General features: G+C 47.3%; 1 protein-coding gene across 4 annotated transcripts; it reads right to left on the reverse strand.

The window, feature by feature from the left end:
• Positions 1-960: 960 nt before the first annotated feature.
• On the reverse strand, positions 961-25678 carry LOC141729632 (serine/threonine-protein kinase PAK 3-like). Of its 4 annotated transcripts, none has more exons than XM_074544346.1 (14): positions 23454-25678; positions 22863-22994; positions 19445-19579; positions 19003-19167; positions 18225-18392; positions 17741-17909; positions 16081-16144; positions 15742-15790; positions 14860-14972; positions 14087-14204; positions 13143-13242; positions 12503-12699; positions 9682-9819; positions 961-3184 (listed from the first exon to the last, which is right to left on the reverse strand). In XM_074544346.1, the coding sequence occupies exons 1-14, from the start codon at positions 23607-23609 to the stop codon at positions 3077-3079; spliced, it is 1812 nt and encodes a 603-aa protein (XP_074400447.1). In that variant the 5' UTR covers positions 23610-25678; the 3' UTR covers positions 961-3076. The 4 variants fall into 4 exon arrangements, with proteins under 4 accessions (XP_074400447.1, XP_074400450.1, XP_074400449.1 ...); XM_074544349.1 differs by having other exon boundaries at positions 962-3184; positions 19039-19167; XM_074544348.1 differs by having other exon boundaries at positions 962-3184; positions 18255-18392.
• Between the last annotated feature and the right edge of the window lie 1303 nt (positions 25679-26981).

Below are 26981 nucleotides of genomic sequence, written 5' to 3' on the forward strand. Positions count from 1 at the left end.
TGGGATTTACAGGGAACCAATCGGGAAGGGTGAGGGGATGAACTTAACAAAACTGACATTATAGGGAAACCAAAAAATACAAGGTAAGGGAGGGGCCCCGAGACCACAGCCAACTACAATCCCCAGTGAGAAGAAGGTTCTGGAAAACTGGGAGGAGTGGGGGGTGATTGACTGGGCCCAGGGAGGAGGAAAAGTTTACTTAAAAGGGGATAAGGGGGAGGAGAAATTATATAACTTGGGTAACAGACACAAACCAAGGGCAGGGGTAACTATAGTAACATAACTGCCAGCAGGCTATGGCGGGAAAACTGAGGAGGGCAGAACCATTTTACACCGAATAGGGGAGAACAATACATAAAATGGGGGAATAATACAAGAAATTTAACAACACACTACAACACCACTTCTTTTAAAATGTGTGAATTACTGAATGCAAGAGCCAGTGGCCCTTTTGGCTTCTGTTTTTAATAAAATGTAAGCTATTAACTTGTGTTTATGAAGACTTTAGTTGGACTTCAATGTTTTTGAGACAGCTTCTGAGCAAAATACAAAGAAACTACATTACATATTAGTAAATGCAGCATCTAGAATAACAACTAAATAGTCCTATCTCATAGTTAAATGTTCAGTTCTTCATAAATTGTGATTAACACCATGAAATGCAGTACCTAATCCAGTTAAATCCCACCTACACCTCAGATTTGCTTGTGTAACTAATCTTTTCCACTCCACTCCCTATCCCTTCTCTCACCACAGTCCTCAAGCCCTCAGCCAGGCACAAGCCAACTTCTCACCTCAACTGCTGTTAGCAATCACCAAGCACCTGTTGGTAATTACCTGAGCACCTGTCCCACCCACAGGTCCCTGGCTGCTGGGAGAACAGGTCTGAAGTACAGACCTGAATACCACCACCCCTCCACCAAAAAAAAAAAAAAAAAGAATAAAACTTTTCTAAATAATTTGAGACTAGTAAAAGATCAGGACATGGAGGGACTTGTTTATCCCCTTTAGGCCAATCAAGAAAAGGTTTATAGCCTTCTCTGGAAAAGGGAAGACTGGGGGGTTTTTGTTGAAGCAGGAGCATGTTTTATCAGCCCAGTTTCCTTCCTCATTTGTTCCTGCTGCCCAGGAGGCCATTCACTAGGCATATATATGAATGTCTCTGTCTGAAAACACATCTACAGGAGTGCCTGACTTACACTGGTGCGATTAAAAACATAGTTTTTATTGTACAAAAATGCAAAAATCTGTTCTAAGAGAGGCACATCTTGTGGAGCTGTAAGGACCCTGACAACACATCTGCTACCAAAGCAACAATTCCTGCTCTGCAGTGGCTTAAGCGGGCTGAGATGGAAGTGTTTCTTCATCAATGCATAAACCACAACAAAGTAGTGGCGAAAAGCCTTTTTTCCAAGTCTGAATGAAGGTTTGGGAAGCAGGTCTGCCTGCAGAGGGCACACAGAAGCATGACACGTTTGCCTACTGTGCGCCTACAATTTCTACACCATCATATCACTACTTGGTCACTGAACAAGCTGACAGCATATGACAGGTTATCCATCCTGCATAGAAAGTCACAGAGAGAAGAAGAGAGGAAGAAAACACGGAAGATAACAATGCAAAGGAAGTTGAAGAAATGTGGCAAGGATTGAGCATTAAGGGACAGAAATAAGAAGAGACCATACCCTTAAACTGTAAAGTCCTGTCAGGAAACTGCAAGTACTTGCATATATGAGTTCACCACCTGGACTTGCATGCTTCTCCACATTACCATTATTTCAAAAATTTTGCTTCCTGGACAAGCTGCCAGGTCTCCAGTACCAGTCCTAGCTCCCTTCCAGCAGTCTGCATCTGAGCAGGGAGTTGAAAATAGATCAGGGATTACCTTTTACGCTGTAAGCATTCAAGACAGCCAAAGAACTTTGAGGAAAAAGGCCATACTGAGTGCCCAGGACAAAGAGATCTTTAGAAATTGGAAGAAGGAAGTATTGATTGAGGGTCACAGTTATGTTGAGGTTTAGCCTTTCAAAGGTTTGTTGCTTTTCTACTAAAAACTGCAGGTGAGAAAGCCTAGGCAGAAAAGGGAAGGAGAAGCTATGTGAACAAACCCATAGCTGTACACAAGGACAGAAGCAGATTTCTTCTTCACCAGGCTGAAGAGAGTGGTTTTATTATTTGAAAAACAAAAGCCAAACTTCCCCAAATCAAATATATATTCTCCCACTACATTTAAATATTACAACAATAAAAATGCACTATAAAACTACTGCAGTAAATTAGTCAGTTAGGAACAACAAACAGGGCACATGTTAATAGTATTCATATCTATCTTTGGAAAGATGAGCAATTACAATCTGCATCCCAGCTCATGCTCAGTATTTACTACAATCTCAAATAACAATAAAGTCAAACACAACAGATGACTGATGTTCCTACCTTCTGCTTTCCAAACAGAGTTTTAAAAGATAGTTTATTGCAAAATCAGTCTCAAGTATGTTCAAGGCCTCAAGGGAGCTCTCTAAGTTTAATTAACATCACACATATAGAATCCATTTTAATATTTGTGTAAAGCCAATATTATAATATTATAATTTGTATATAACCATCTATTTGTAATATTGCTGAAAGAAGGCACACTTTTCTAAATATCTACTGGCTTTGGTAACTGCTAAAGGTAATGTAGATTGGGCTGTACTAGTTTACTCATCTTTCTGTTGCACAGAAATCTTGGATACTTTAGTGCGTACATCTGTAATTCTGACATTTTCTGAAATTAAAGTGAGAGGAGAAATGGGCTAAATTCAGGTACCTAAAGTTACGTATCAACATTTGCAGACGTAAATCAAATACACAAGGAAAACTTTTCTATGGGAAGAATGCCAGAGCAAATTAAAATATGTATCGATAAGAATAATCAACACAGTAGAAATGCAGAGCATCTGCACCGTAGGAGAGAGTGTATAAAATCACACTCTGCATCAAGAGAACATAATTGGTATTTCTTCACAGCCTTCTCCCTTTGCATGCCCCTCTGCAAAGTGCAAGGGGCCTCAAGGACTGGAGGAAACGCAGGGAGTCAAATGGAGACACTTGCACCTGTCTCACTGGGGGCTCCTGGGGAAGCAGTTTCCTTGGGAATCCAGCCCCTCTCTGCCAAGGGCACTTCTCCAGATGTGTACATTTCCTGGGGAAAACCAACACACCCTTAAGTGCATGGTGCAGAGGTTCAGGGACATCAAAACATAACCAATATGATCCAGTGAAGCTAAATTTATTATTCCTAAAAAGACTCTATTTATAATAAATCTTTACTGCCCATGTGTCTCTAGCTAATACATGATTGGTTAATCCTAGCTGTTCACACATCTAAAATAGAATGCTGATTGGATCACCTAATTTTTCACGCATCTTGCTGGGGTTGTCTGGCCTACCCATGACTCACTTTCCCAAGCTTGCGGACAAACTTGCTGCATCCTGATGACTCTTCTTCTTGTATCTTTTTCAAGGATATACCAAGCTCATTTCTGAATATGTCCATAATTCATTCTTTGTGAACCTGTTCATTGTCCATTATTACAAGCAGGCTGGATTGTGCATTGGCTGAATATGGCCATTGTCTAGCAAAAACTCCTCCATTCTGTCTCTGAGCCAGCATTTGAGTCGGTTAAACAAAATCCTCCCTCTCACGCTGTAAAGAATGTGGAATTAGAGTTGGAATGTGACCCTGAAATAGAAGCAGCTCAGAAACTACAGTAGAAAAAAGTTATTCCAGAAGCTATTGTAGAAAGGACTTTTCTCTCCAATGGTGTAGAAGCTTTTCCTGTAATATCTAATGCTGCAAGTAGAGTTTGAGAACCTTTCAATTGGAAGATTTTAGAAAAATTGAGAGCTGCAATTTCACAATTTAGTTGAAAATCCCAACTTTCACAGTCACTTCTGCAGTATATTTTTCCATCTAACACATTATTTCCAGCTGATATGCATACCCTAAAAAGACTTATAAGGCCACCCCATCAGCAGGAGATGTTTCATAAAAGCTGGGAGGAAAAGTGTGCTCAAGAAGCAGCAAGACCTAGAGTGCAGGGTGATCCTCTGTATGGTTTAACAGCACAACAGTTACTTGACAAGGGGCCCTGGGCTACTGCCACTGCCCAGGCTAGGAGCATTGATCAAGTCTTACAGATGAGCCAACAACTAGCATAGAATGCTATCCTTGCACTTCCAGATAAGTTACACACTATGTCTTTTAGACAAATTTACCAAAGAAGAATGAAGACTTTGATAAATTTGTAGACAAATTGCATGAAGCTATCTATAATCATTCTGATTTAAATTCAGACACAAAGATACAATTGTATGGACTTTGGGATCATTACTGCATTCCAAATGGCTTTCCCTTCAGTCACAAGAGCCTTCCATCTCTTCCAAAAATTGCCTGCTGAAACTCTTCTGCTCCCTTCCAAATCAGTTCACTACTCCAGCATAACCCTTGAAGCACAGACAGACGACTCTTCAACTAATTATAGTAAAAAAGAGGGGTATTTATTGCAGCCCTGGTCACATGTGAACTAGTTTCCAAAGATATGTGCAAGGAGTTGCAGACTCCTGCTCTCTATTTCTACAGAAAAGGTTTTACATTAGGTTTCTAAGGACCCATAATACATAATTATTACCTGCCTGCTTCGTATTTTTATCAGCTGAATATCTATTAGAGCTGCACAATTGTACTGCCTTATCTGGGTCGGTGGCTTTTCTAAATGAGGGAGTGGGTGTACGGAAGGAAGAAAGCTGTCTTCCTCATGGTGAACTCTTCTCCCATGGCCAGTTGGCAAGACCTTTTGTCCTGCTGCCTCTCCTAACTGTTCAATTATTCTTAAGGCAAGGTATTTCTATGGTCTCTGCTTCTTCACAATTGCTTCCTCTATCCCTGTCACTCCTAGCTTTACGTTCCTAATATATTTGGTACTCTTTAACTAAGGCACATGATTTCTGCTAGCTGTATTACTAACTTAATTTCTTACCTCATTTTAAAATCTTAACTAAAATATACAATCTTCTACTATCCCAGTTGTATTCCAAGATGGCCCCTTGACCCATCTGCAATTTTCAATTATCCTAATTACATTTTCAGCTAACCCTTTGACTCACCTCAGGCACATCCCCAATCGCCTCTCTTCCAGCAGCTCAGAGCTGCATTGCAGAGCGCTTGCTGTGCGCCAGAGAGCACAAAGCAGGCTGGCCTGGTGGGCCTGAATATTTCTGCCAAACACTCTGCATCTCACACCTTTGCTCTGGCTCAGTGCAGACCTGCAGGATTGCAGGCGCTTCCTCCCAGAGCTGCGTGAGGTGCTGGCTCCTGCAGATGGGCCCTGCCAAACTGTCCCTGCCTCACGCTGGCCTCGCTTCCCTGGCACAAGTGCCGGGCCTGAAGGAGCTGCCCTGTGCTCCAGCCTGCCGAGCAGCCCGGCTCCCTGCCCTGGTGCCCAGAGTGCTGCACACACTGCTGGCCTTTGCCAGGAGCTGCGGGGCAGCCGGCAGAAGAGGAGGGATCCTCAGCCAGCCCAGCAGCCCGTGGCTGCCCTTGGCCTTTCCCTGCTCCAGGGCACACTCCAGACGGCCAATGCCTCCATGCCGGGCTGTGCCCAGCACAGCTGCGCTTCCCCTCGGCAGCAGCCAGCTGCCACCTGGGCTCTGAGAGCACAGGATTCGCCCGCTCCCAGGAAGAGGCACCCAGGGCCCGGCTTCTGCCTCTTGCAGCTCCAAGGGCCTCCTCCCAGCCTGCCTCTGCCGGGGCTCAGGCTGCTCTGGCCTCTGCCGGGGCTCTGCTGGGGCTCGAGCCCGGGCAAGGCCGGGCCCGCTCTCACCTCACAGGCGCTGACAGCTCTGCACCACAGGAGACCTTCCCGAGCACCCTCTCTGATCTTTCTGCTTTCTCACTTGAGCAAGGCTCTCCTACAGCCAAAGACATTGCACCTAGGGATACAAATCCAAGTGGCAGGAACACCAATGCTCTCCAGTCACAGCTGAAGGCCTGCATCTGTGCAAGTTGTATGGGCTGCTCTATTCTTCCTTCGGTTTTGCCTTCAAATGCCATTGCCCTTTCTGCCTCAACTAGAAGTGTCACAGATGTACCAAAACGGGCCAGTGTTCTGGCCAAAGGCAGTGTGCTCTGGAGATGATGAATGAAGAGTCTTCCCAGCTTTCAAAGCACATTGAGAATAACAACAATCCCTTCTTTTTAAATTTTAACAGTTTAGTAGCAATAAAATGGTTATTAAGATAGAAGTTAGAATAATAAGAATTTGGACAATCAGAGTTAGAACAGTAAAGGACAATAAAAACAAAGACATACGGACAGTCCTGGTGCCTCCTGGGCAATTATGCCCCGAAAGCACACACGCTAACAAAGGATTAGCCCTTAAAAGCAATAGCCTGTTGCATATTCATATATCTCATACATGAGGCATAAATTCTTTTCAAACAAAGGTTGTTCTCTGCTTATGGTCAAGTTCTCCCCCTTAATCCTGTTGGCTCGTCAAAGTTGGGAAGGAGGTGGAAGAAAGTTGGTCTTTTCCAATAAGGACGCAAGAATTCTTCCCTTGGGGCTTTTGGTGTCCTGTTGCTGTCATCTCTGGGCAAAGAATTTCTTGATTACCCCATCCCTTTCTTGAGCTAGTTAAAAAAGTATCTTACATTACATAGTTTCTATTTTACATAATCTTATGACCTAAAACTATATTTACCACTGAAATAATTATCAATATAGCTGGACGGGACATACATGAGCTTGTCTGGCCTTTGCTGCTTGACCAAATAGCGGCAACTGTGGAATTTTACCCCAGAGACACTTTTGGTTAGCTGGATGCTGCAGCTGGGCGCTTGGAGGCAAGTCCAGGCATTCAGGAGCTCAGGTTTACCTTTGGTGGAGACGCTTTAAGACGAGGTGAAGGAAAGGAGTTGGTTCTGATGGAGGGTTTCTATCCAGAGCTTTATTCCTGGCCCACAGGCCTCTGAATCCAGCAAGGGCTCCAGGAGAACTCCCAGCTGCATGGTTTGCTCACCCTTTTACCCAGGGCAGAGGGGGAGGGAAGGAACACGGGGATCACCAACCAGGTACGGGGCGGGGAAGTGTCAAGGGACAGAGGATACCTGGATGGCCCAATGTCCTTCCAGGAGGGGAGGGCATCTTTGGAATTCTGCCAATCACTCGCCGCCCTTCTGGAATGCCAGGATTGACAGACAGTGCTCAGCAGGGGTCAGGGTGTGGAAAGGAGGGATGATTGACACACGTGGCAGGGAATTATCAGGGAGGAACCTGGGGTATCTGAGGCAAACCATGACATTGCACCGCAACATAACACAGTACTTAAAAAAATACAGTACTACTAACTAAGACAACATAACACATACAGTATATTAATTTATATATATATATACATATATAAATTTTATTATCTGTGAAGAACCTGTCCTGCAATATGTACTTTTCACAACACCAAAGAAGCCATTGCACCTTTAAGAGACAGCTGACAACTCAGAAGGAAATGCTCAGCTTGTTCACAGGGTGAGAAAGAAAGGATTCTTCCAGATGAGTTAAAGTTTCAGAAACTTTATTTATTTACAATCCTACTCTATAATCCTCTAGGGTGGTATTTACAGAAAAATGGCCAGGCACTAAATGAACCAGCCTAACCTTCTGGAGCTAACTAAACTAACTAACCTTCTAGGACTAAGTCAGGTTTTTAATAAAGCTGCATTCAACGTTGTGGATAAAAAGGTGATGTTGTGAGCAGAAAGAAGAAGCAGAAGAGTTGCTGACAGACAAAGGGGTAGCAACACAAATAAAATGACCCTTACAGCATCTACCAATTGGATTAAGAAAAAGATGCAACCAAACAATGCATGACTACAGAAAGCTATAGGATAGGAACTAATTATAAACTATGTTTAGAAGCACAATAAATGGCTTCTCCTTGATTCACAGTGGATTGTGCAGAGTCTTTTTTCTTTTCTCCACATAGTCCTACTCTAAATCCTACTCTAAATCCTACTCTACACTCCTACTCTACAATCCTACTCTCTAAGATGGCTATGGAGAAAATGGTCCTGATGTGATTATAGCACTGTTTGCTTCTCCATCCTCCTCTTCACTGAGATGATGAGTGGTGCCAGGGTGGATGCAGCCTCGGCTGATGTTACAAATGGATGCTGTTCACAAAAAAACCCAAAAAACGAATACAAAAACAAAAACAAAAAAGAAAACAAAACACAAACAAAAAATCCAAAACCAAAACAAAACAAATAAACCAAAACCAAACAACAAACCAAACAACAAAAAGACAAAGAACAGTGAACAGTGAGCCATTACTTTCCAAGCTCTGTGCTTCACAGGCTCAATCAGGATTACTCTGGGTCCTAAAAAGACCCAGAAAGAGGAGCAGTGGGACCATCTGGTACCCAGCAGTCATGTGCAGGACCCTGCCATCACAGGCAAACCTGGCCCAGAATCCCACTCATCCGTTTATTCAGGTTTCTTTATCTTGTTGGGATTTTTGCCCCGCCAGTGCTTCAGAAATGGTGCTTCCTGTCCCTGGGTTTTCTTCCTTTCAGGAAACTCCAATGGCTCATATGGGTCCCTGCCTTTGAAAGACAGGCACTGTGCTGATTCCCACAGGGACAGAAAGCAGTGTCTACCTTTCCATGCCCTGCCCCTTGTGTGCTGGATGGCACCTTCCTTCCCAGCAGGGCCAGCCCAGTGGCACTGGGCCCTGCAGTTCCCTCTCTGCCACACAGCCTGGCAGTAACCCTGGCACAATTCCCATCTGCTTGAGCGTGCTAGGCAGCAGATGGGGCTGGGACAAGTCCCTCCCAGCTGTCCCTGTTTGCGTGGCAGAAACCTCTAAGGGTGGGCTGAGGGGCACAAACCAGGGCCCCTCAGAGTGAGCCCCCCACAGCCCCTCCTGCCCACAGCCAAATCTCTGACTGCTCAGCTGGGACTGGCTTCCTTGGATTCCTCCACCACCATTTCATGTCTCTGTACCCTGCATTGCTCTACTTCAATTCTTTTGCCATTAGAGAAAACTGAGCCCTCCACCAAATTACAAAAGAAGGCGACAGAAACAGTCAGAGGACAGAGCGCCTCTCCTCTCAGGAAATGCAGAGGGAGCTGGAGTTATTCAGTTTTGTGAAGAACAGGCCCCAGGGAGACTTTATTGCCACTTTCCACTATTTCAGAGTTGCTTTGAAGAAAGCGGGGGACATCTTTTTTAACAGGGCCAGTTACAATAGGATATGGACAAATATTATTAAACACAAAGGGTATCTAATCAGAGTAGGTCTAAGGAAGAACTTATTTTCTTGGAGCATGGTGGAACCCTGGCACAGCTTGCCCCAAGAGCTTGTAGGTGCCCCATCCCTCCAACCATTCTGGCTCCAGTGGCAAAGGGCTCTGAGCAACCTGATCTCTTTAAAGATGTCCCTGCTCATTGAAGGACACTTGCACCACAGGACCTTTACAGGGCCCTGCCACCCAGCCCAGTCTAGGATTCCTCACTGTTTTCATTTGAAGAGCACCAAGAATGGAGGTGAGGAGGAAGGGAGCTCATCTGCTGCCTTGGACTTGAGTGGAGGAGGAGCCCATCCCTCAGAGCCTGTTTCACCTGCAGCCCCTTCACATTTTACCTGCAGGAGCTCCTTGGCAGACCAGCGCCGCTCCTCGTCTCTCTGCAGGCAGCAGCTCAGGAAGTCATGCAGGCAGGATGAAAATAAGTTGGGCTGCTGCAGCTTTTGTTTTCCTCCTGTGGCTATCAGGAGTTGAGGCTGGGGAAAAAGGAGACACCAGGCTCCACCTGCTTCTTTCCCATCTGTCACTGCTCTCCCAGATCCCATTGATTAAGCTCCACTCTGCAGTGGCACTTTCTGCCCTGGCAAAGACCCAGAGATGACTTTCCTTTACCAACCAAAAACCCAAACCCTGATGCAGCCACAGCTTTCCCACTGTCCTGCAGATTTTGCCTTGGCAGCTGATTTCATTGCCTGACCTAGTTAGTGGGAACTACATCAGCACAAGGACATTCCTTCCCTGAGGATTCATATCAGCTTGAGGGGCTTTTTGGAAGAAGGACTTTGCTATACTGACTCTACTGTATCCAAGGGTTAGGATATGAAAAGTATCTCTGCAGTGCTTCTTGGTCCCTTAAGCACAGCTGCCATAAAACAAAACGAATCAAGCTTTTTGCTTTGTTCTTGAAAACAATGGGAATTGGAAGGAAAGAAAGGAAATCCACCAGGTATTCCTCAGGTAAGGAAACAAACATTGGGAATCTCATCTTCAACACAGACACATTAGGATGCATGCACAAATGTACTGGGATGAAAACGTCTGCTGGGACACACAGGAACCACCTGCAGCTCTGTCTCTCAGCAGTCTGAAAATTTCTGCTTTCCTTATATGGAAAAGAAAAACTTTTCATAGTCAAATCAGAAGGAGAGGTTCCATCCTTACGGTCACCCTCTACTCATTTGGCTACCCAAGTCAATGCATGAATGGTAGGCCCATCGCAGAAAGTGCCAGGAAACAAATGGGAGGTTTTGGCAGGCTCTCCACATCCCCAGCTCTGGCTTGGTGATGTGCAGAATGTTGCTTTGGGCTAGGAGAGAAACACGGTCACTGAGTGTTTCAGCAGCACTGCACAAGAAGCAGAAGAGACTCTGTGGACTTTAAACCCTCATGCCCAGGTTCCAGGCATGTTTCCCAGTGAGAAGAAACTGCACAGGGGGTTAAGTTCCTCTCTAAAAATCAGTGCCTTAGTAACTTTCTTGTGTTTGGGCTTCCTTTCTTCATTTCTGGAAATGTAACACCAGTTCTGAGAGGCTTGCCTTGTGGTTTTAGGCACATCTTCACAGACAGACAAGTGGGAACAACTTGAAACCCAAAGCAAATGTTGCCTGAGAAGAGCTGGGGAGTGTTTGCCTGGGGTGAGGCTTGAGCTGTCTGGCAATCCCTTTCCATGATGTGCAGAAACATCCAGCTGCTCCCCAGAACTCAGTCCCTCTGGGCACGCAGGCCTCTGGAAACTCCTGAGGATTCCAGCCTTTCTCCTCTCAAGAGCATCTAACCTAAGCTGAGCTCCAGTTTCTTCAGCAAGGCCAAGGATGCTCACTTCCATGCAGCTGACAGTGTCCATGGAGCTCAGCAGATCTTTCTGATACTCCTCAGGCCAAGGAGTTACAGTGTAGATTAGCAAGACATCGGCTGATCATTATCCAGTGCGGTTCATGCGGAACCAAGCTCTAACGCACTGACAAGTCAGAGGGAGAGAGAGCTCATTCTGCTTTTACAAGATGGTATTTAGAAACGTAAGACACCAACTTGGAAGTATTCAAACCTCAACTTGCAGAATCCATCTCAAATAGACAAAAATAACAATGGCAAGAGGCCTTGGAGTCTCCATAAAAATGCCCACCACTGTCATGATAACTCTGTGCTCGTGGCACTGAAATAGATGGTGACCAAAGAGACTTTGCTATTATCTTCTTTAACCCGAAGGAGAATTTCAAATCCAGAAATGGCAATGCACTCCCCTTGTGTACAAATAATTTATGCAGTTTTCTGTCCTTTTCCCACATCACCAGAGGTGACAAAGAGGGTTTTATCCTGACTCTTAGCTGAGCTCAGCCACTGGCCATGGTGGGGAGCTGGAGCCCTCCCTGTCATTAGAACTGTGCAGGCCAGGGATGGCCCTGCTCCTGTGGTAAAGAAACACAGCACTGGTGTCAACTGCCCATGTTGGATCCCAGCCCAGGCACCTGCCTGCAAGCTCATCAACTTGTTAAAGTACCAAGAAACAGCCAAGGGTTTGGCAAACAATTCTAACTGCAGTCGGAGAAAAACACATCCTAAACTTCTCCAGGCCACCCGCATCCATGACTGAACAATGTACAGATGACTTGAAAGCCTGAGAGTTTCGAAGATCCACAGGATTTGGAAAAGATGCTACAGAATGGAAGGGAAGAGCTGTATTTAAAAAATGAAAAAGCAAGGAGAACTGCTTGAGCATTGCTTAGGTAGTAGGTTTTTTTCTCTTTTTCTTTTTTGCTTACTTTTATTTTTCCTTTTTTTGTTATGTTTTCTATAAAATTGAAACTGGGAAGGTCTAACCTCCATTGCTCAGGATGTTTATCACATGTCTACCCTCTCCACTGAAAAATTCTTGTCCCTCAGAAACAGAGTTCCAACATTCTTCAAAAAACAAGTGGGAAATGTCAGGCGTGGCTGGAGGCCAAACTGGCAGGTTTCTGAACTGGTTAGGTTTCTGAACTGCCTCTTCCCTTTCTGATACAACCAAAGCTACAGCAGATGCTGATGTGTGGCAGAGGCATTTTTGGAATGACACCTTGGTGGAAGTGGTGCCAGCAGATGGCAATGGGATTTTGTCCAATGGCACACAGAGCATGGGACAGGTGAGAAAGACAGTGGGATCAGTGAGTATTTGCACCTTACCAAGACAGGAGTTGCATTCCAGGAAGGAACTTCTCGTTCCACCATTTCGATGCCCACGATTCCCAGAGACCATATGTCCACTTTGGGGCCACATGGTTGACCTGTCACCACTTCAGGCGCCAGCCACCCAGCAGCGCCGGCCACGGAGCTCCGTCTGCCCTGCTCAGGGCTGAGCTGAGCAAAGAGGCCAAAGTCAGCTGTGGAGAAAACAACAAACCATGAAAGCCAGCTCCAATTAGGAAACCAAGCAAAAAATTCCCCACTCTCAGACTAAGAATGTGCTGTTGAATCTCTTGGAGAACTGTCCACGCTCAATTTCCTTGGGGCTTTAGCCAATGGAGTATGGAATTGGCCACTTCCAAAAAAACCCAGATTCTTAACACTGCTCACAGTAGTGGACTTCATTCCCCTGAAGCTTTAGATTGCAGCTCCCTCTGTCTGGAAGGGACACACACAGAGCAAGGCCACTCTTGACTGCTTGTGGCTCCTTCTACCTCTGTGCACGTTGCAACTGTGCCCTCAGCTCGCAGCAGGGGTCCCTGCACTGCCACCAGCACCATTTTTGGGGAGCTGGCAGTCACTCCAAGCAGCCCCACACCCACAGCCCTGGAACGCTGCACCTGACCAAGAATATACTGACCCAGCTTGACAGAACCGTCAGTTCTGAGAAGGATGTTTCTGCTCTTCACATCTTGGTGGATGATGTGGTTTGAATGAAGAAATTGCAGTCCTTGCAGGCACTGAGAGAGAAAACAGAAACAGGAGGTCAAAAATGAGTGATGTGATTTCATCCCACAAGAAAGAAAACAAAGAACCTAAAAGATTCCCTCTCCAGGGGAATGGGGAGTAATGGCAGAACAGTAATGGCCACTGAGAGGAAGAGCTTGCTGCTCCAACACTTGCAGAGCAGGACCTTTCTGAGGAAAGGCACGTCAGCTTTTGAAAGAGCAACAGCACCTGCTGTTGTAGGCTGTCCCCTGCCAACCAGCCAGGATGACTCCTGCTGCAGTGGACGTGCTTTTTCCATGCAGAGGACAAAGGAGGGGTTTGGAAAGGAAAAGTCCCTCCCTTTGGTGTGAAGCGGATCACTTTTGGGTGGGAGGTTGCATGACAAAGATTTTCTTGCTGGCCTCAGCACAGGCTTGGATGTATCACACCAGTCACCTTCCTGAAGCAAAGAGCATTTTGGCTGCACTACTATCCTTTCCAGCTGAGGACTGGGAGAAATGAGTCTTTTTTCTTTGCTGATCATTCCAAATCCTGCCACCAGCACCTTTGCTTTCACAGGCAAGGAATGCAGTGAAGACAAACTCCAGGCAAACATTTAGAGAGGCAAGGTGGAGAACAGCAAATACAAATACAAGAGACAGAGCGAGAATACAACAGCAGGAGATAAGAGTACTGGCACTGAGCACAGGGAGTGCAGGGGCACTGGCAGGCCTTTCACTTGAGATGCTTTTACTTGTCCATAGAATAGCAGCAACACAGAAACAAAGCTTGGCACAGGAAATCACTCCAGCTCTGAGCCCCTGTTTCCCAGACAATGCTGCCCAAGCCCTTGGAAACACAGCTGGGATTGCTGACCTCCCGACTGATGGCTGCCATCTCGTCTTCCGACAGGTAGGTCTGGCTGATGACATTGCTCAGAGTGCCTCCATCCATGTACTCCATAACCATGGACAGTTCCTCACCCACAAGGTAGCTGAAAGAAGGACACAAGGGCATGGAGATGAATGTACATGGCTAGGTTGCTGTTTGGAAAAGACGGATCCACTCTTCTTTTCAGATCCCTTTGAGACAAAAAAAAAAATAAAGGAATAGACATTCTCTCTTGGCTGTGCATTGTTTGCCATCTGTGCAGTCTCAAGGAGAAAGGTACAGCTGCGAAAAAAGAGATGTCTTAGATGGGCAGCAAGCAAAATGTGCAGTTTAGTAACAGCCCAGATAAAAAGCCTGTCATGCATGGTGTTTCTGGAAAAAAGCACCTACTCCTCCTGGCATGCATAGCAATGGAAAACAGTGGCAACAATCCAAGGGAAATCCGTGTTAGTTTACCTGGATGTAAGAAGACACTTGAATAAAATCAAGCTCCAAAACAAAGTGGTGGCTGTGAATATAGAGATCATTGATTTAGTAATACATGACTCATCCGGGTTTTTGAACAATTTTCAAATACCATGTGCCAGCAAAGACTCATGCAGACAAAATGCAATCTCTTCCCATCCACTGGAGATGAAAAGAGCAATAATAATTAGCCAATAATTACAGCTCTATTTTCTGCCAGTGACCAAAGTGGGATTTTACCTTGCAGTTTGCAGTACGTGAACAAACATTCCTGGGACAAAAGCACAACTCACCTGTCTAAACAGCTGACCAGGTTGGGATTCCTGTTCACCTTCATGACTATGAGTTCATTGACTTTTAGTTTGTTCTTCCTCAGTCCTTGAAGCTGTATTTTCTTGATGGCCACCTAAAATGACATTGAAAATCAGTAACTTGAGAGGTTGGTGGCACGAGACCACAAGACACATGGAGCGAGTGATTTTGCAATGACACAGCTGAGCTGTGCCAAACTGCCTTGTGATTAGGCACTGCAGTAATTAGGAACTGACATTCCAACAGCCCATTTCTCTGCTCCCTTGGGAGCCAGTTACAGGACACGTGGGGCCACTGACATTTTGCCTTGAGCACTTGGTAACAGCGGTGTGTCTCAGCTATCACCCACAAACCTCTGACCACACTCTCTGCTGCGTCATTTGGGATTCAGAAGAAGTAATCCTTGCCTTAATACTCTGTGGATACATCCTGGGCTATGGGCAGGGCTTAGGGCTTTCAGGGATGCCTTGCAGATCTCTCCCTATGTGCAGTTCCCAAGTGCAGAACTGCAGTGGCTAAGGAACTACTAGTAACTTTCAGATGGATTTGCTGGCAGCCAGAAATGAGAACTCAGGACTCTGAAGCTGTAGCCCCAAAGAGCAGTGAGGTGCTCGAAGGCACCACCTTTGTTTTAGCAATGGAGAGCGAATGAGCGCGTCCTTCTCTGCAAGGAACCGCTGCCCTCCGTGCCTTCCTTCCGGCAGCTGAGGAGGACAAAGTCCCAAATGTGTTTTGTGGGCTGGCACCAGTCTGTGCTTCTTGTGCCTTTTCAGCACAGCTCTGCCCAAAGCTCCAGCCACAGCTCACACCAGAGGGGAAAGCCCTCGAGTGCAGCAGAGTCTGCAGGGGCTGTTCACATTTACCTCTCCTCCTGTGGCAGTGTTGAGTGCTTTGAAAACATCTCCAAAAGTCCTAGAAACAAAACAGAAGCAGAGAAAGGAGAAGCCATTTAGATCTTGCAGTGAAAGGCAGCCCACACAGGAGATCTGTGCTGTCAATGCCTAAGACCTGCAGGACACTGGAAGCATGGAGATGTCTTTGACAATGCCTTCTGAGTACACTTAGAAATTCTGATCAGCACTGACAATCTAAGCCCAGTGCCTGAACACATTTGCAGCTTGTTTGACTTTACACTTGATACCTATTCCACCAGCAAAACACCTGATGCATAGTTTTGTACAATTAACATTGCTTGGACTCACCCACTGCCAATATTTTCCAGTTCAATGTATTTTAGAATAGGTATTTCCATCTTCACCATTCTCCCTGAGAGAGAAAAAATGCAAGATGTTCACTTTAAAGCAGAGATCCCACCTTCTAGGTGATACAAAAGGCAGCCCCACTGTCTGGGGCTCTGAGCCCTCTCTTGGTGGACAGCTGGCTAACAACAACAGGAACAGGAACTGGAACAACAAGAAAAGAACAGCAGGCCCACAGCACAAGTGGCTGGCACAGAGACTAATTTCCAGCATCCTTTGAAGTGAGAGACCTCTTGACAGCAGGCACACAGGGAAGCACCAGGAGATACATTCAGAGGAGACTGAGACCAGAAGAGAATACCTAGCAAGGCAAGTAAGTTTGTCATCTAGAAACATTAAGGAGAGCTGGAACTAACAGTGCCTTTGTTTCCTTGGGAATAAACATTGTGAGATTTAGAAAAGGTTTCCTACTTGCTAAGATTAAATGCACCTGGACATCTGGAATCAATTCCTCTGAACAGATGCCAAGTTCAGAACAGGAGGAATATTGCCAAGTGTTCCCATCTTTTCCACCTTGCAGCAGTTTTCCTGAAGAATGCCTCTGTGTTTGTAAAGCAGAGCAGCTCATGCTAGAACCAATCTCCACAGGGCTTTCAGCATCAGGACCCTCACCCTTTATGAGCAGGCTGAGCCCAAAGACGCCCTTGCCCGTGCCCCGCGTGAAGAACCGCGCCGCTTCTCTTCACCCTGACAGCGCGGATCCGTCGCTCCCATTGCACTCGCCCTCTCGGCACCGCACACGTCCCCATCTTCCCAACTTGGCACGGTGGGCACGGGCACAGAGGACAGCAGTGCTCCTCAGGCGCCCCTGTGACAGAGGCGATGCTGACCCTCCTGTGAGCCCAGACCGTGTGAGGCAGAAGCCGGCCCAGAGCAGGGGCTGCGGCCTCAGGCAGCTCTGCGCTGCAGCAGCCGGGCAGCAGCGAGACCCTCCCAGCTAAGGAAGGCTCCAGCCTCTGCATTCCCACAGCCCTCAGGGGCAGGGCAGCGACCACAACAAGGCTGGCAAAGCCCAAGCATGAGCACTGACAGGCACTGATGGGAAGAAGCCAGAGTCAGTCTGAGCCCCGGACAAGCTGTTGCCCCCATTCAGGACACAACAGGATGGGCTTTGAGATCAGCCACACCGAGGTGCAGATCAGTGCCCTTTTTGTCCAACTGGTGATGGTAGAGACAGAATCCACTGGGCTCTCTTCTCAACCCTACCAGATCTTATCTGAGAGCACAGCGCTGGCAGCTGTTAAGGGTAAGAAGCAGATTCATTGGGTTGTGCTGCAGAATCACAAAGGGCTTGATGTGTTCTCCTAGAGACTGATCTCAGCAGGGCTTCTGCCAGTGGCTAGAACTCAAGCTGTCACAGCCTTCTGCTGATCCAGGAACAATCCCTGCTTCTGCCTTCGGCAGAGAGGGAAGCCCAGGCAAACTCCAGCCCAGGCAAACTCCAAACGTCAGAGGCAGCAGGAACACCCAGAGCCCTCTCTTGCTGCCTCGGAGCACTGCCAGAAATTCTGTGACACTAAACTGAGCAGAACCCTTTGGTACAGCTATGCTGACACGTGCACACAACACACTGTCCCTCAGATAAGAAAGATACCAGACGTACTCTGCTGCTCCAGGAAGTCACCCGCCATCTCCTGTTGCTGAGCAGCAGCTGGGTCAGCACGGGAGGTGAACCAAGTGCGCAGGCTCCACTTCTGCAGCTGGAGAGCAAAGGCTCCTTGGGACGGCACTGCTGCTTCTGCAGCAGCTTCAGTGTCAGAGTCGGTGTAGATCTGAGACAAGAAATGAGTTGATGTCAGGAAGATGTGGCAGAGATTGCCCTGAAATGCAAGAGAGATTTCCATTTGAAATGCAAGCCCTTAGGAAGCTGCTGTCAGCCACATGCAGAGCTCCTCAACTGGATTGCTTTGGATGTCCACTTGTGAAACCAAATGGTTAAAAGCAAAGGCTGGTTTTACTCGAGTTCATAGCCAGTTTCTTGTTCTAAAGGATGACTGCAGCAACGACTGCTCCACTTCCTCCCAAAGACTCCTTTCCCCCTCCTAGGCCTGCAGATACATTTGCAGCTCCTCATTCTAATGTTCTACCTCCTGCCATGAAATTCTCTTTTTCTGCACCTTCCTCGGGACGAGCTTATCCTGCAGCATCTCTGGGTGGTTCAGTGCCTGGGCCTCATGCCAGCCTTGGGGCTCTTGGTTGCCCGTCATTTGCTGGAACTCTCTGCAGGCTGCCAGATAGGATGGCGACACTTCCACCTCAAGTCAAACAGAACAAAGCAGTCAGGGACTACAGCTTGTCCCCGTCAGCCAGGAGTCATTGACTGGGAAGAAAGGAAAGAAAAGGACAGGAGCATTCACAAGGGATACAGACAGCTTGTAGCTCATATTCCAAATCTATGTGAGTGACCATGTTCACCTGCAAAAACACCTCAAGGAACAAGGTCAACTGGAAGAAGCCAACAGGAGTTCATTCGGACGACTGCTGTCTAAATGGCCAGAGGAGTAATGCCACTGTCTAGAGCATCGTCTGAGATCCAGCAGAGCAGGAAGTGTCCTTGAGAGCAGCTCTGACAGAGGCCTCATCAGGATGGCACGCAGAGGCATCACCCACCCCCCTGCTGCTCTGCACTGGAAAGGCAAGGAGGGCAGAAACCAACCCTTGGGTGACTGCAGTGCCTATTGCTATTTCACTCGCTTGCTTTTCTGGAGCCTTTTGCTCCTGAAGGAGGCGATTCATTTTCTCTGTGATGATTTTAATTTTTTTGTCTAGCCTCCTCTTCCTTACCTTGGTCTTAGCCTCAGTTTCATACAGCTGTGCCTGCATCTGTTTGTCAATTTTCTGCAAACAACAATAGAAAGGACTCACTTTCATGAGTGGAGTGGCTGCCATTCCTTCATTCACCTGTTTTTGTTGATTGCCCCTCTGCATAGGGAGATTCTTCTCCTCTTGGATGTCTTCATTCCTCCTCTTCGCTGCCATGATGGCACTCTGAGCTTCAGGCAGCTCTGCTTGTGGCTCTGCCTTGATGTTCTGTACACACAAAAGCGGAGCAAGTGACAGAGAGCTGCCATCAGGCTCAGCTTTTCCCTCTTTTAACCTCAAAATCACATTTATTCAGCCCCTTCTTTCTGCTTCCCTACCCAGCTCTGTTTCCACTGTAACCATCCTGTCCCCGGGCTGATCTCTGCAGATTGCAAGGCTCTGTGCTTCCAGTGCCTGTGGGACTCCTGGCCTCCTCAGTCCCAGGAGCTCTGGTTTATGCCCCTCTTCCTGCCCTTCCCTCTGTGCCCTGGCCAGTCAGGCTTACCTGGCCATTCTCCTGTGGCTCTTCCACCTGCTGCCTGCGCTGCTCTTCCTGCTCTCGGGCAGGGAACAGCTCTCCCTGAGTCTGGCATGGCATCTCAGATGAGGCAGTGTGCTCCTGCCCTTTCTCTAGAAGCATCTGCACAGAAAGCAAGAGAAGATGGGTTTCAACTTCCCATACGCCCTTTGTGGGCCAAGACTCAAAGGCTGCTGGGCTCACACGCTCCCAAAGCACTGTGCTGCTGCTCTCCTGGGTCGTTCTCTGCCCGAGGGGAGGCACAGATTCCAAAGTGCCCCTGGCCCTACAGTCAGGGGCCATCTGGGACTGAAGCTCCAACAGCCTCTCGGGCAGCTGACAGGGAAGGTGTGGAATTTCTCAAGGGTCTGGTGAGGGCCTCCCTCTGCTTCTGCCATGTCCTGTTCATCTTTCAGTAGTGACTGACACCCTGCCCTGTCCCACAGCTCCATCCTGGCTCTGCAGGGGCTTCCTGGGTGAGCTCACTCCTTGTGAGACACACTTCTGGAGTTCACCTTCTCTTCAGGCCGGCACCAGCATTCCTCCTTCCTGACATCCACACTCTTGTTAGAAAACCGGGTCATTCAGGAGATGAGGATGCATGAAAAGATCTCTGATGGAAGTCAGAGAACCTCTGTGGCCACCTCAGTATATGGAGGAGGATCAAGGTGTTTCTTCTCCCTCTTTTGTCAACTGAGAATTCTGACCAGCAGTAACAGAGTTTCTCATAAGGCCCCATTAACGAATGCACTTACACAGCCCTGGGGATGCCAGTGAAGGAAACCATGTGTCATGTAATGCGTGTATGAGCAAAGTCACCAGACCCCAGCTACAGCATGGGATAGTTCCACTCCCTTAGGACATGCAAAAATTTAAAGGACAAATGAAGGCTTCGGGTCAGAAAAGGCTGGAGCAGGAAAACAGGAGGGGCAGAAACAACCATCTCTGGAGGGGGAAACATCTCTGCCTGCTCACGATCAGTCAGTGGAACTTGTCTCTACTCCTCTCCTGAAGGGATGCCTTTACGTGAGCTTTGCATCTTCCACTGCTTTGGAGCAGAGCCAGGAAGATTCAAATAGAGAGATAGAGAGATCTCACTTTTATAATCTCTTTTTACTGTGCTGTGGTATTTACATTCTTTGAACACAGAGAGATATAATTCTCTCTCCTAGGTTTTTTTTAAGAGAAGGTAGTGAGAAACTTAGAAAAGAAGAGAAAACAATTATTATCTCTACTTGCTGCCCTTGTTGTTTAGTACATGTAGAATGTGTTATAGTGATTGTTTACTGAAAGTGATTTGTTAATTGGATTTTAGTGATAGTTGTTTAGCTTGATTAGGTAATTAGATAAAAGCTGTGTTGTGACTGTCTGGACACAGTCACGAGTTTTTCTTTAGTAGCTTTTTAGTATAGTATCTCTATAGTAGAGTATTAATATAGTGCTAGTGTAATATAACATAGCTTAAGAAAGCATTTGTTTAACCTTCTAAACCATAGAGCCAAAGCACATTATTCTCCACGGGGGGGGTCACCCTGAATCAATACTGTCCTTTCTGTCACTACACACATCAGCACTCGGTAGCAGTGCCCCGATCAGCAGCCATCCTGAACTTGCTCTCCTGTTGCTTCAGTAACCCACACTCTTGGGGAATCTGGAGCGTGTGGGTCCCTACGGAATGCAGTCAGACCCAGAGCATTGCACTGGGAACTGCACTCTTTGTGCATCTGTGCTTGGGCAAGTTCTTCGCTTGGACTCGGCCACACTGATGGTGCTAAAGTGGCTGGAATCAGAAATGCAGCCCAGCCCCTCCAGCTCCTCTAATCTCTGAGCACCAGCTGGAATGCAAGGGCATTGATTTCCTGCTCAATTCCCAAACACAACACACACTGATTCCCTGGGCTGCCAAAAGACACGGGAGTAATTAACCTGAAAGTGATGTGTTTCTGCCAGTGCTGGAAAAGGGCAGGAAAGATTGAGAAAAAGCTCCCTTGTTCCCTGGAGAAGGAGAAATTACACAAGGCTTCTCCTTCTAGCAAACAAACGAACAATTAACCAACAAAATATGAAAGTGTTACCTACTCCAGTGTCTAAAGCACTTGGATGCAGTGAAGGGATGTTTGGCATGGAAACAGCCCTTGTGCTGAGCATTGGCTCTATGGATCTAAGGCAGGGATTGATGGAAGTCTGCCTGAAGGTCCCTCAAGAGCCCCCTTTATCCCAGGCTAAAGCTCCCTCAGCCCCTCCTCCCTGGCCTTGTGCTGCACCCCCTTGCCCAGCTCCCCTGTCCTTCTGTGCCCACGCTGCAACCTCTCCATGACTTTCTGCTTCCCAGGGCCCACAGCTGCACACAGCACTCCAGCTGTGGCCGCGGCGCTGCCCAGCACAGGCCACGCTCACTGCCCTGCTCCTGCTGCCCCACTGCTGCTGGCACAGCCACCGTGCCCTTGGCCTGCTTGGCCCCCTGGCCCCACGCTGACTCATCTTCAGCTGCTCACGGCTGCCAGCCCTGCGTCCTTTGGGCCCACGCAGCTCCCCAGACACAAAGGTGCCCATTGCACTTCAGATACATCAGGCACCATTGCAAGGTGTACACCCTGGGTTTAGCATTACAGGACAGCAGTCAAGGACTTGCAGCTTTGCTCCCATTCTAGGCTCCAATGCAGTTTTCAAAGCAAAGTACACAATAGAAGGTATCAACAGACACATGCAGTGTCTGGTTTTTGCCTCAGAAGAAAGATTCAGAACTAATCCCTTTGTTTCTTTTGCCACACTAGAAAAGAATGGTCCCCCACAGCTTCATGGACAACACAGTCATCTCCTTGCAGCTTATCAAAGAGCAAGAAACAGGCAGACTCAGAGCACCTATCTGCTCTGCTACCGGCTGCTCTGCCTGAAGGGGCAAAAGAGCAACCTGGCAACAAAGGCACCAAAATCCCTGACTTCAAGCAGCAAAACTACATCCCCAGTGTGTCTCTGAAATACTCCCAAGTAAGCACATCCAAGAAGTTTGTGGGGACAAAGCACCACCAAGAGCTTTTGTGGTCAGATCAACACTTTTTTGTGCCTGCAGCAACTTGGCCAGTCTGTGCAGGGGGACAGGTCTCTCCATGCCACAGTGTCCCCTGTGTATCCAACAAGGCTGAGCACAGTGTCTTTGACATGCTCCCTGCTCTGGGATCAGGGAGCCTTCGTGCTTCAGGCTGGCCCCTATCAAAATGCCAGGAAGCTGGTGCCTAAACGTGACAGACCAAAGCCCATTGTCCAGCTGTCACAGGCTGGGGGCAATCACCAGGCCCTGGCAGGACTCCAGCGCTCAGCATCCTCAGCCAGCAACAGCAAGTGCTGGCTGGTCAGAAACTTGCAGCTCTGCCCTGCACTAAAGACAGCACACACAGCTGGCACTTACTGGCTCAGAATGTTCAGGCTGTGGTGTGAGCACAGCTGGAGGCTGGCGCTCATCCACCTCATCTGCCTCCTCTTCGGCCTCCTCTCCATGAGCAGAGGGAGCCAGAGGAGAGACTGCTGTTGGTTCTGTGATCTGTGGACAGACAGCAGTGTGAGGGACAGAAAGTTACATATAACTTATAACCTTATTTCTATTCAGCACTTTATTCTATTCAGCTCTATTTCTACAACCAGCTCTGCTAAGGACAAATCAGAAACTTTGATAACAATGGGATTCTAAGTCACTGCGACTAAATTTAAATGGGCTAATTCAACAGAATTGCTAATAGTTCTGAATTAGACATTACGCCCTGGCTACTATCAAGAAGCAGCATTCTCTCTGCAAAATGAGCTTTTCATTCCTTGAAAGTTCTGAAATTGAAAATTAGGAAATAGCCAGCGATGCCTTTGTTATTGCTTCTGCAGAAATGGAAATGGATTTTCTTTCAGCCTACCCAGCTGGCCCTCTACACTCTACTGCCACAGGCCAAGCTCACAGCTTGCTCTACAATTCTTAAGCACCAGGAACATGGAATGTTCCTGTCTCACTCACCTCAGGATCAGCACCTCTGAATACACGCATCAGGTGACCTGGAGTGGGCAAGGGAAAATGAACAAGTGCTGTGAGAAAACTGCCTGGGCTGCTGAATCCAACAGAAGAAGTCAACCCAAACAGAGAGTATTTTTCTTTATCAACATCCCTCCACATGACATAGTTCTTTCACACAGCCAGCAAGAGATCAGGACAATAATCTTGGTTGTGCCTACACTTTGGCCTGTCTAGTCACAAAATGAATACAAACATGATCAAAAAAATGCAAATTGTTCTTCAACACTCAATGATTCTGTTCTGTCCAACAGACAAAGCAGCTTTTGTTCTCTTGTCTTTCAGGTATTTTTTTCAAAAAAGAAGTTGCATGCACTAATTCCCATTAAGTTGCTGAAAACAGTCCCCCAGAAAAGCTTGCCCCAAGTCCCCCTGAGCTGTGGCAGTTCTATTGTGAAACAGCACAGCAGCAGCTCCAGGCTCAGGAGCAGACACTCAATGCTTTGGCGGTTGCACTTCACTGCAAAGGGAATCACTCTTTTAGCACTCAGTCAAGGGTCAAAACGGACAGTCAAATCCTTTCATTACAAAATTTAGAATAAAAGAAGCTTTCCCTGAGTTCTGGGGAGAACTACAAAGTCTTTAGAAGGCCTTCTGAGAAGGCTCCCAGTCTGCATTTTGGAAGTTGTCCTGCTTGTCCCAGCAAACTGAGGAAATGACAGACTCTGCTGCCACAGACTCTCCCGTGGAGGGAACAGAAGCCCTGCAGGTTCCCCTGCAAATACTGCCCCTGTGGCTACAGACACCCCCTTTTAGCTGAACCTCTTGACAGGAGCTTTACCAAACCAGAGGCATCCTAATGGTCTTTCTCTTTCAAAATCAACTCAGTCACTAAGTAAGAGCAAGAAGACATGCAAAAGCCGGCTTAGGTTACACCCTAGCCTAAATAGAGTTGAAAGCTCTACTTACTTGCCAGGCTGGCAATGAAATAGGCGGAATAAACAGTGCCATACATGGTGCAAACTGCAGCAGCGAGTTGCTCAATCATTGTAGCACTGTACTTCAAGTTTACTCCAAGACTCCTGTCAGTGTGCAGCTACACGCTGACAAAGGCCACAATCAGGAGGATGCTCCTGATCTGAGCAACCCCTAGGACTGCTCTGGCACTGAGGCCTTCAATGCACCAAGGCAACCTTCTGATGTCACCACGACGATGTGGCAACCATGCCCTGATATCACAAAGCAAAGTATGACAAAGCAAAGCATCACAAAGCATGTTAGTCTGTGAATTTATGCAAAGCAATAACCAGCCTTTCCTACAGCAAACACAAAATGGCCTCGGAAGTTCTCCTCTGACACAAAGCAGCACAAACTCCCCCCATGGGCCAAACCCTGCTGTTCAGGGATCCAAGAGGAACTCCAAGAGTGCCCCAAGCACCTACAGCCTGTACCCCAGCTGAGCACTCGGATGGGACACAAGCAAAGGAAACCAGACCAAGACAATGGCCCACAGCATTGCAAGTGGGAGAAATTACTTTCATTTTTAACATTTTAAAAGGTATATTAAACATTAACAAAGGAATGAATGAGTAAAAATTGCGGCACTGGGAGTCTCTGTGTTTAGCAGCCATGTGCTCATCTACAAAAAGGATGCTCTGCCTTTTATACTCTCAGCTCCTCCAAAAGTTTTGTCAGTCAACTCTTTCTCTGCTGTCCATTGGTGGAGATTATTTTCTTGCATGCTGACTGGAGGTCAGGTGTTGTTACACCCTGCCTGCTGGTCACAAGCCAGCCCTCCCTAAATGCCCTGACTACCAAGGCTATTACAAGGGGGACAGGAAAGAGGACTACGGGAGGATATATTACAATACCATCACTACACATTTGAACATCCACATAACATCTACTTCTTAATTGTCAGAGCCAACCATTGCATTACTCGTCTGGAACACACAGAACCAGGAGAGAAGGCACTGTTGGCATCACAGCTGAAATCCTTCCTAACAAATCTCCCCACATATTTGCACCTTTATTGGGCATGCCCAGGGCTCCGGTGCGTGTACATCTCTGCCTTTCTTCCCCTTTGGCAGCAGTCGAACTGGCAGTATCTGCCCACCAGCAGCAGCTGCTCCAAGCTGGGAACGCCGCTGGCGGTGCTGATTTCCAGAGGCTTCTGTGTGCCAGGGGAAGCCAAGGCAGGAGCGGTTGAACGGTGCTGGCGCTGCTGCTGCTCTGTGCCAGAGAGCCCCGGCTGGGCAGGGCACGGTGCCCACTGTGCTGCGGGCTCCTTCTCCTGCCACAGCTGGGCACACCTGGAAACAAGGCATGACAACCTGTGGGCAAGCCAAGGGGTGTCTGGGGCTGCTCTGCTCTGCACACACCCAGGACACCTGCAGCACAGAATTATAACCCTCAAACAGGTGAACCAAAGGGAAACAGCTGGAAAAGATTTAATTTGGACCATTCTTACCTGCTCAACACAAGTCTTCAAAATGAATGTTACCAAGCAGGGCCTGGTCTCTGCTGCCAGCTCAGGGTTAGAAGAGAGGCAATACTTGATCTCAGCACTGGGTGTGTGGGGAATCACTTCCCTGATAGGTGCACACCCAGCAATCTCACTTATCTGTTTGTACCCATGGATCTAAGACATTTTCAATACTTTGCTAAAACTCACAGGCTAAATATTCCCCCAAATTATTTGATTTACTGATTGATACCTTTTGACTTATTGATACTTAAAGCACTTCTCAGAATTTCCTGACATGAGTATAGGAGTGTCCTGTAGGTCCCTGCTGGCCTTTGTCACAGGTTCAGGAGGAGCCCCATGCACAAAAGAACCCAGGACAAAACGGGGCTTGCAAAGCAAATTCATTCTATTAGTTGCAATAGCAAATAATACACAGCAACCCCTGGATTCTTAAAAATCTGCGGAGAAGGAGAAGGAGGTGGAGCATGGTGCTCGGCAGCAGGGGAGGGTAGGCGGTGCTCTTTCAGGACATCCCCTGGATGAAAATGGTGTGCATCTCATCCTTCTCACCCTTCCAGCTCAGAACCAGGCCCTATATCTCCTGCTCAGGAGTGGAATTTCCCAGTTACGTCATTGGCTCACACATGGCTGGCGGGTGAGATGAGGCCAATGAATCAAGGATTTAAAAGAACTGGAAGAGTTAAAATTTCAGCAAGATTTAGTTAGGGGGAAAGAGTATAGCAAGAAGAGTAGAAATAATAAGGGATAGTTAATGTTTTGCAGGTAAGGTAGTTAAGGCTAGGATAATATATCCCTTGCCTGTCTTTACTATGTTTAAAGAAGCAGGATGGGATGCCGATTTCTTTGTGACAAAGAAGAGGACCAGAGCCTGCACCTGGGCCCCGAAACTTCAGCTATAGCCAAGAAGTGCAAAAGCCTGCCAACAGGTCATAAGTAAAGAGGTCAAATTGAGGAAGACGTCTTGGCCTTCATCAGAAGGACACCATTCCCCACTGTAAAACCCACCAACCCATTTGAAGTGAAAGACTGCAGAAATGTGAAGGAAC

The sequence above is a fragment of the Zonotrichia albicollis genome, chromosome 7 (assembly GCF_047830755.1).
Source record: "Zonotrichia albicollis isolate bZonAlb1 chromosome 7, bZonAlb1.hap1, whole genome shotgun sequence".
NCBI classification, from domain to species: Eukaryota; Metazoa; Chordata; class Aves; order Passeriformes; family Passerellidae; genus Zonotrichia; species Zonotrichia albicollis.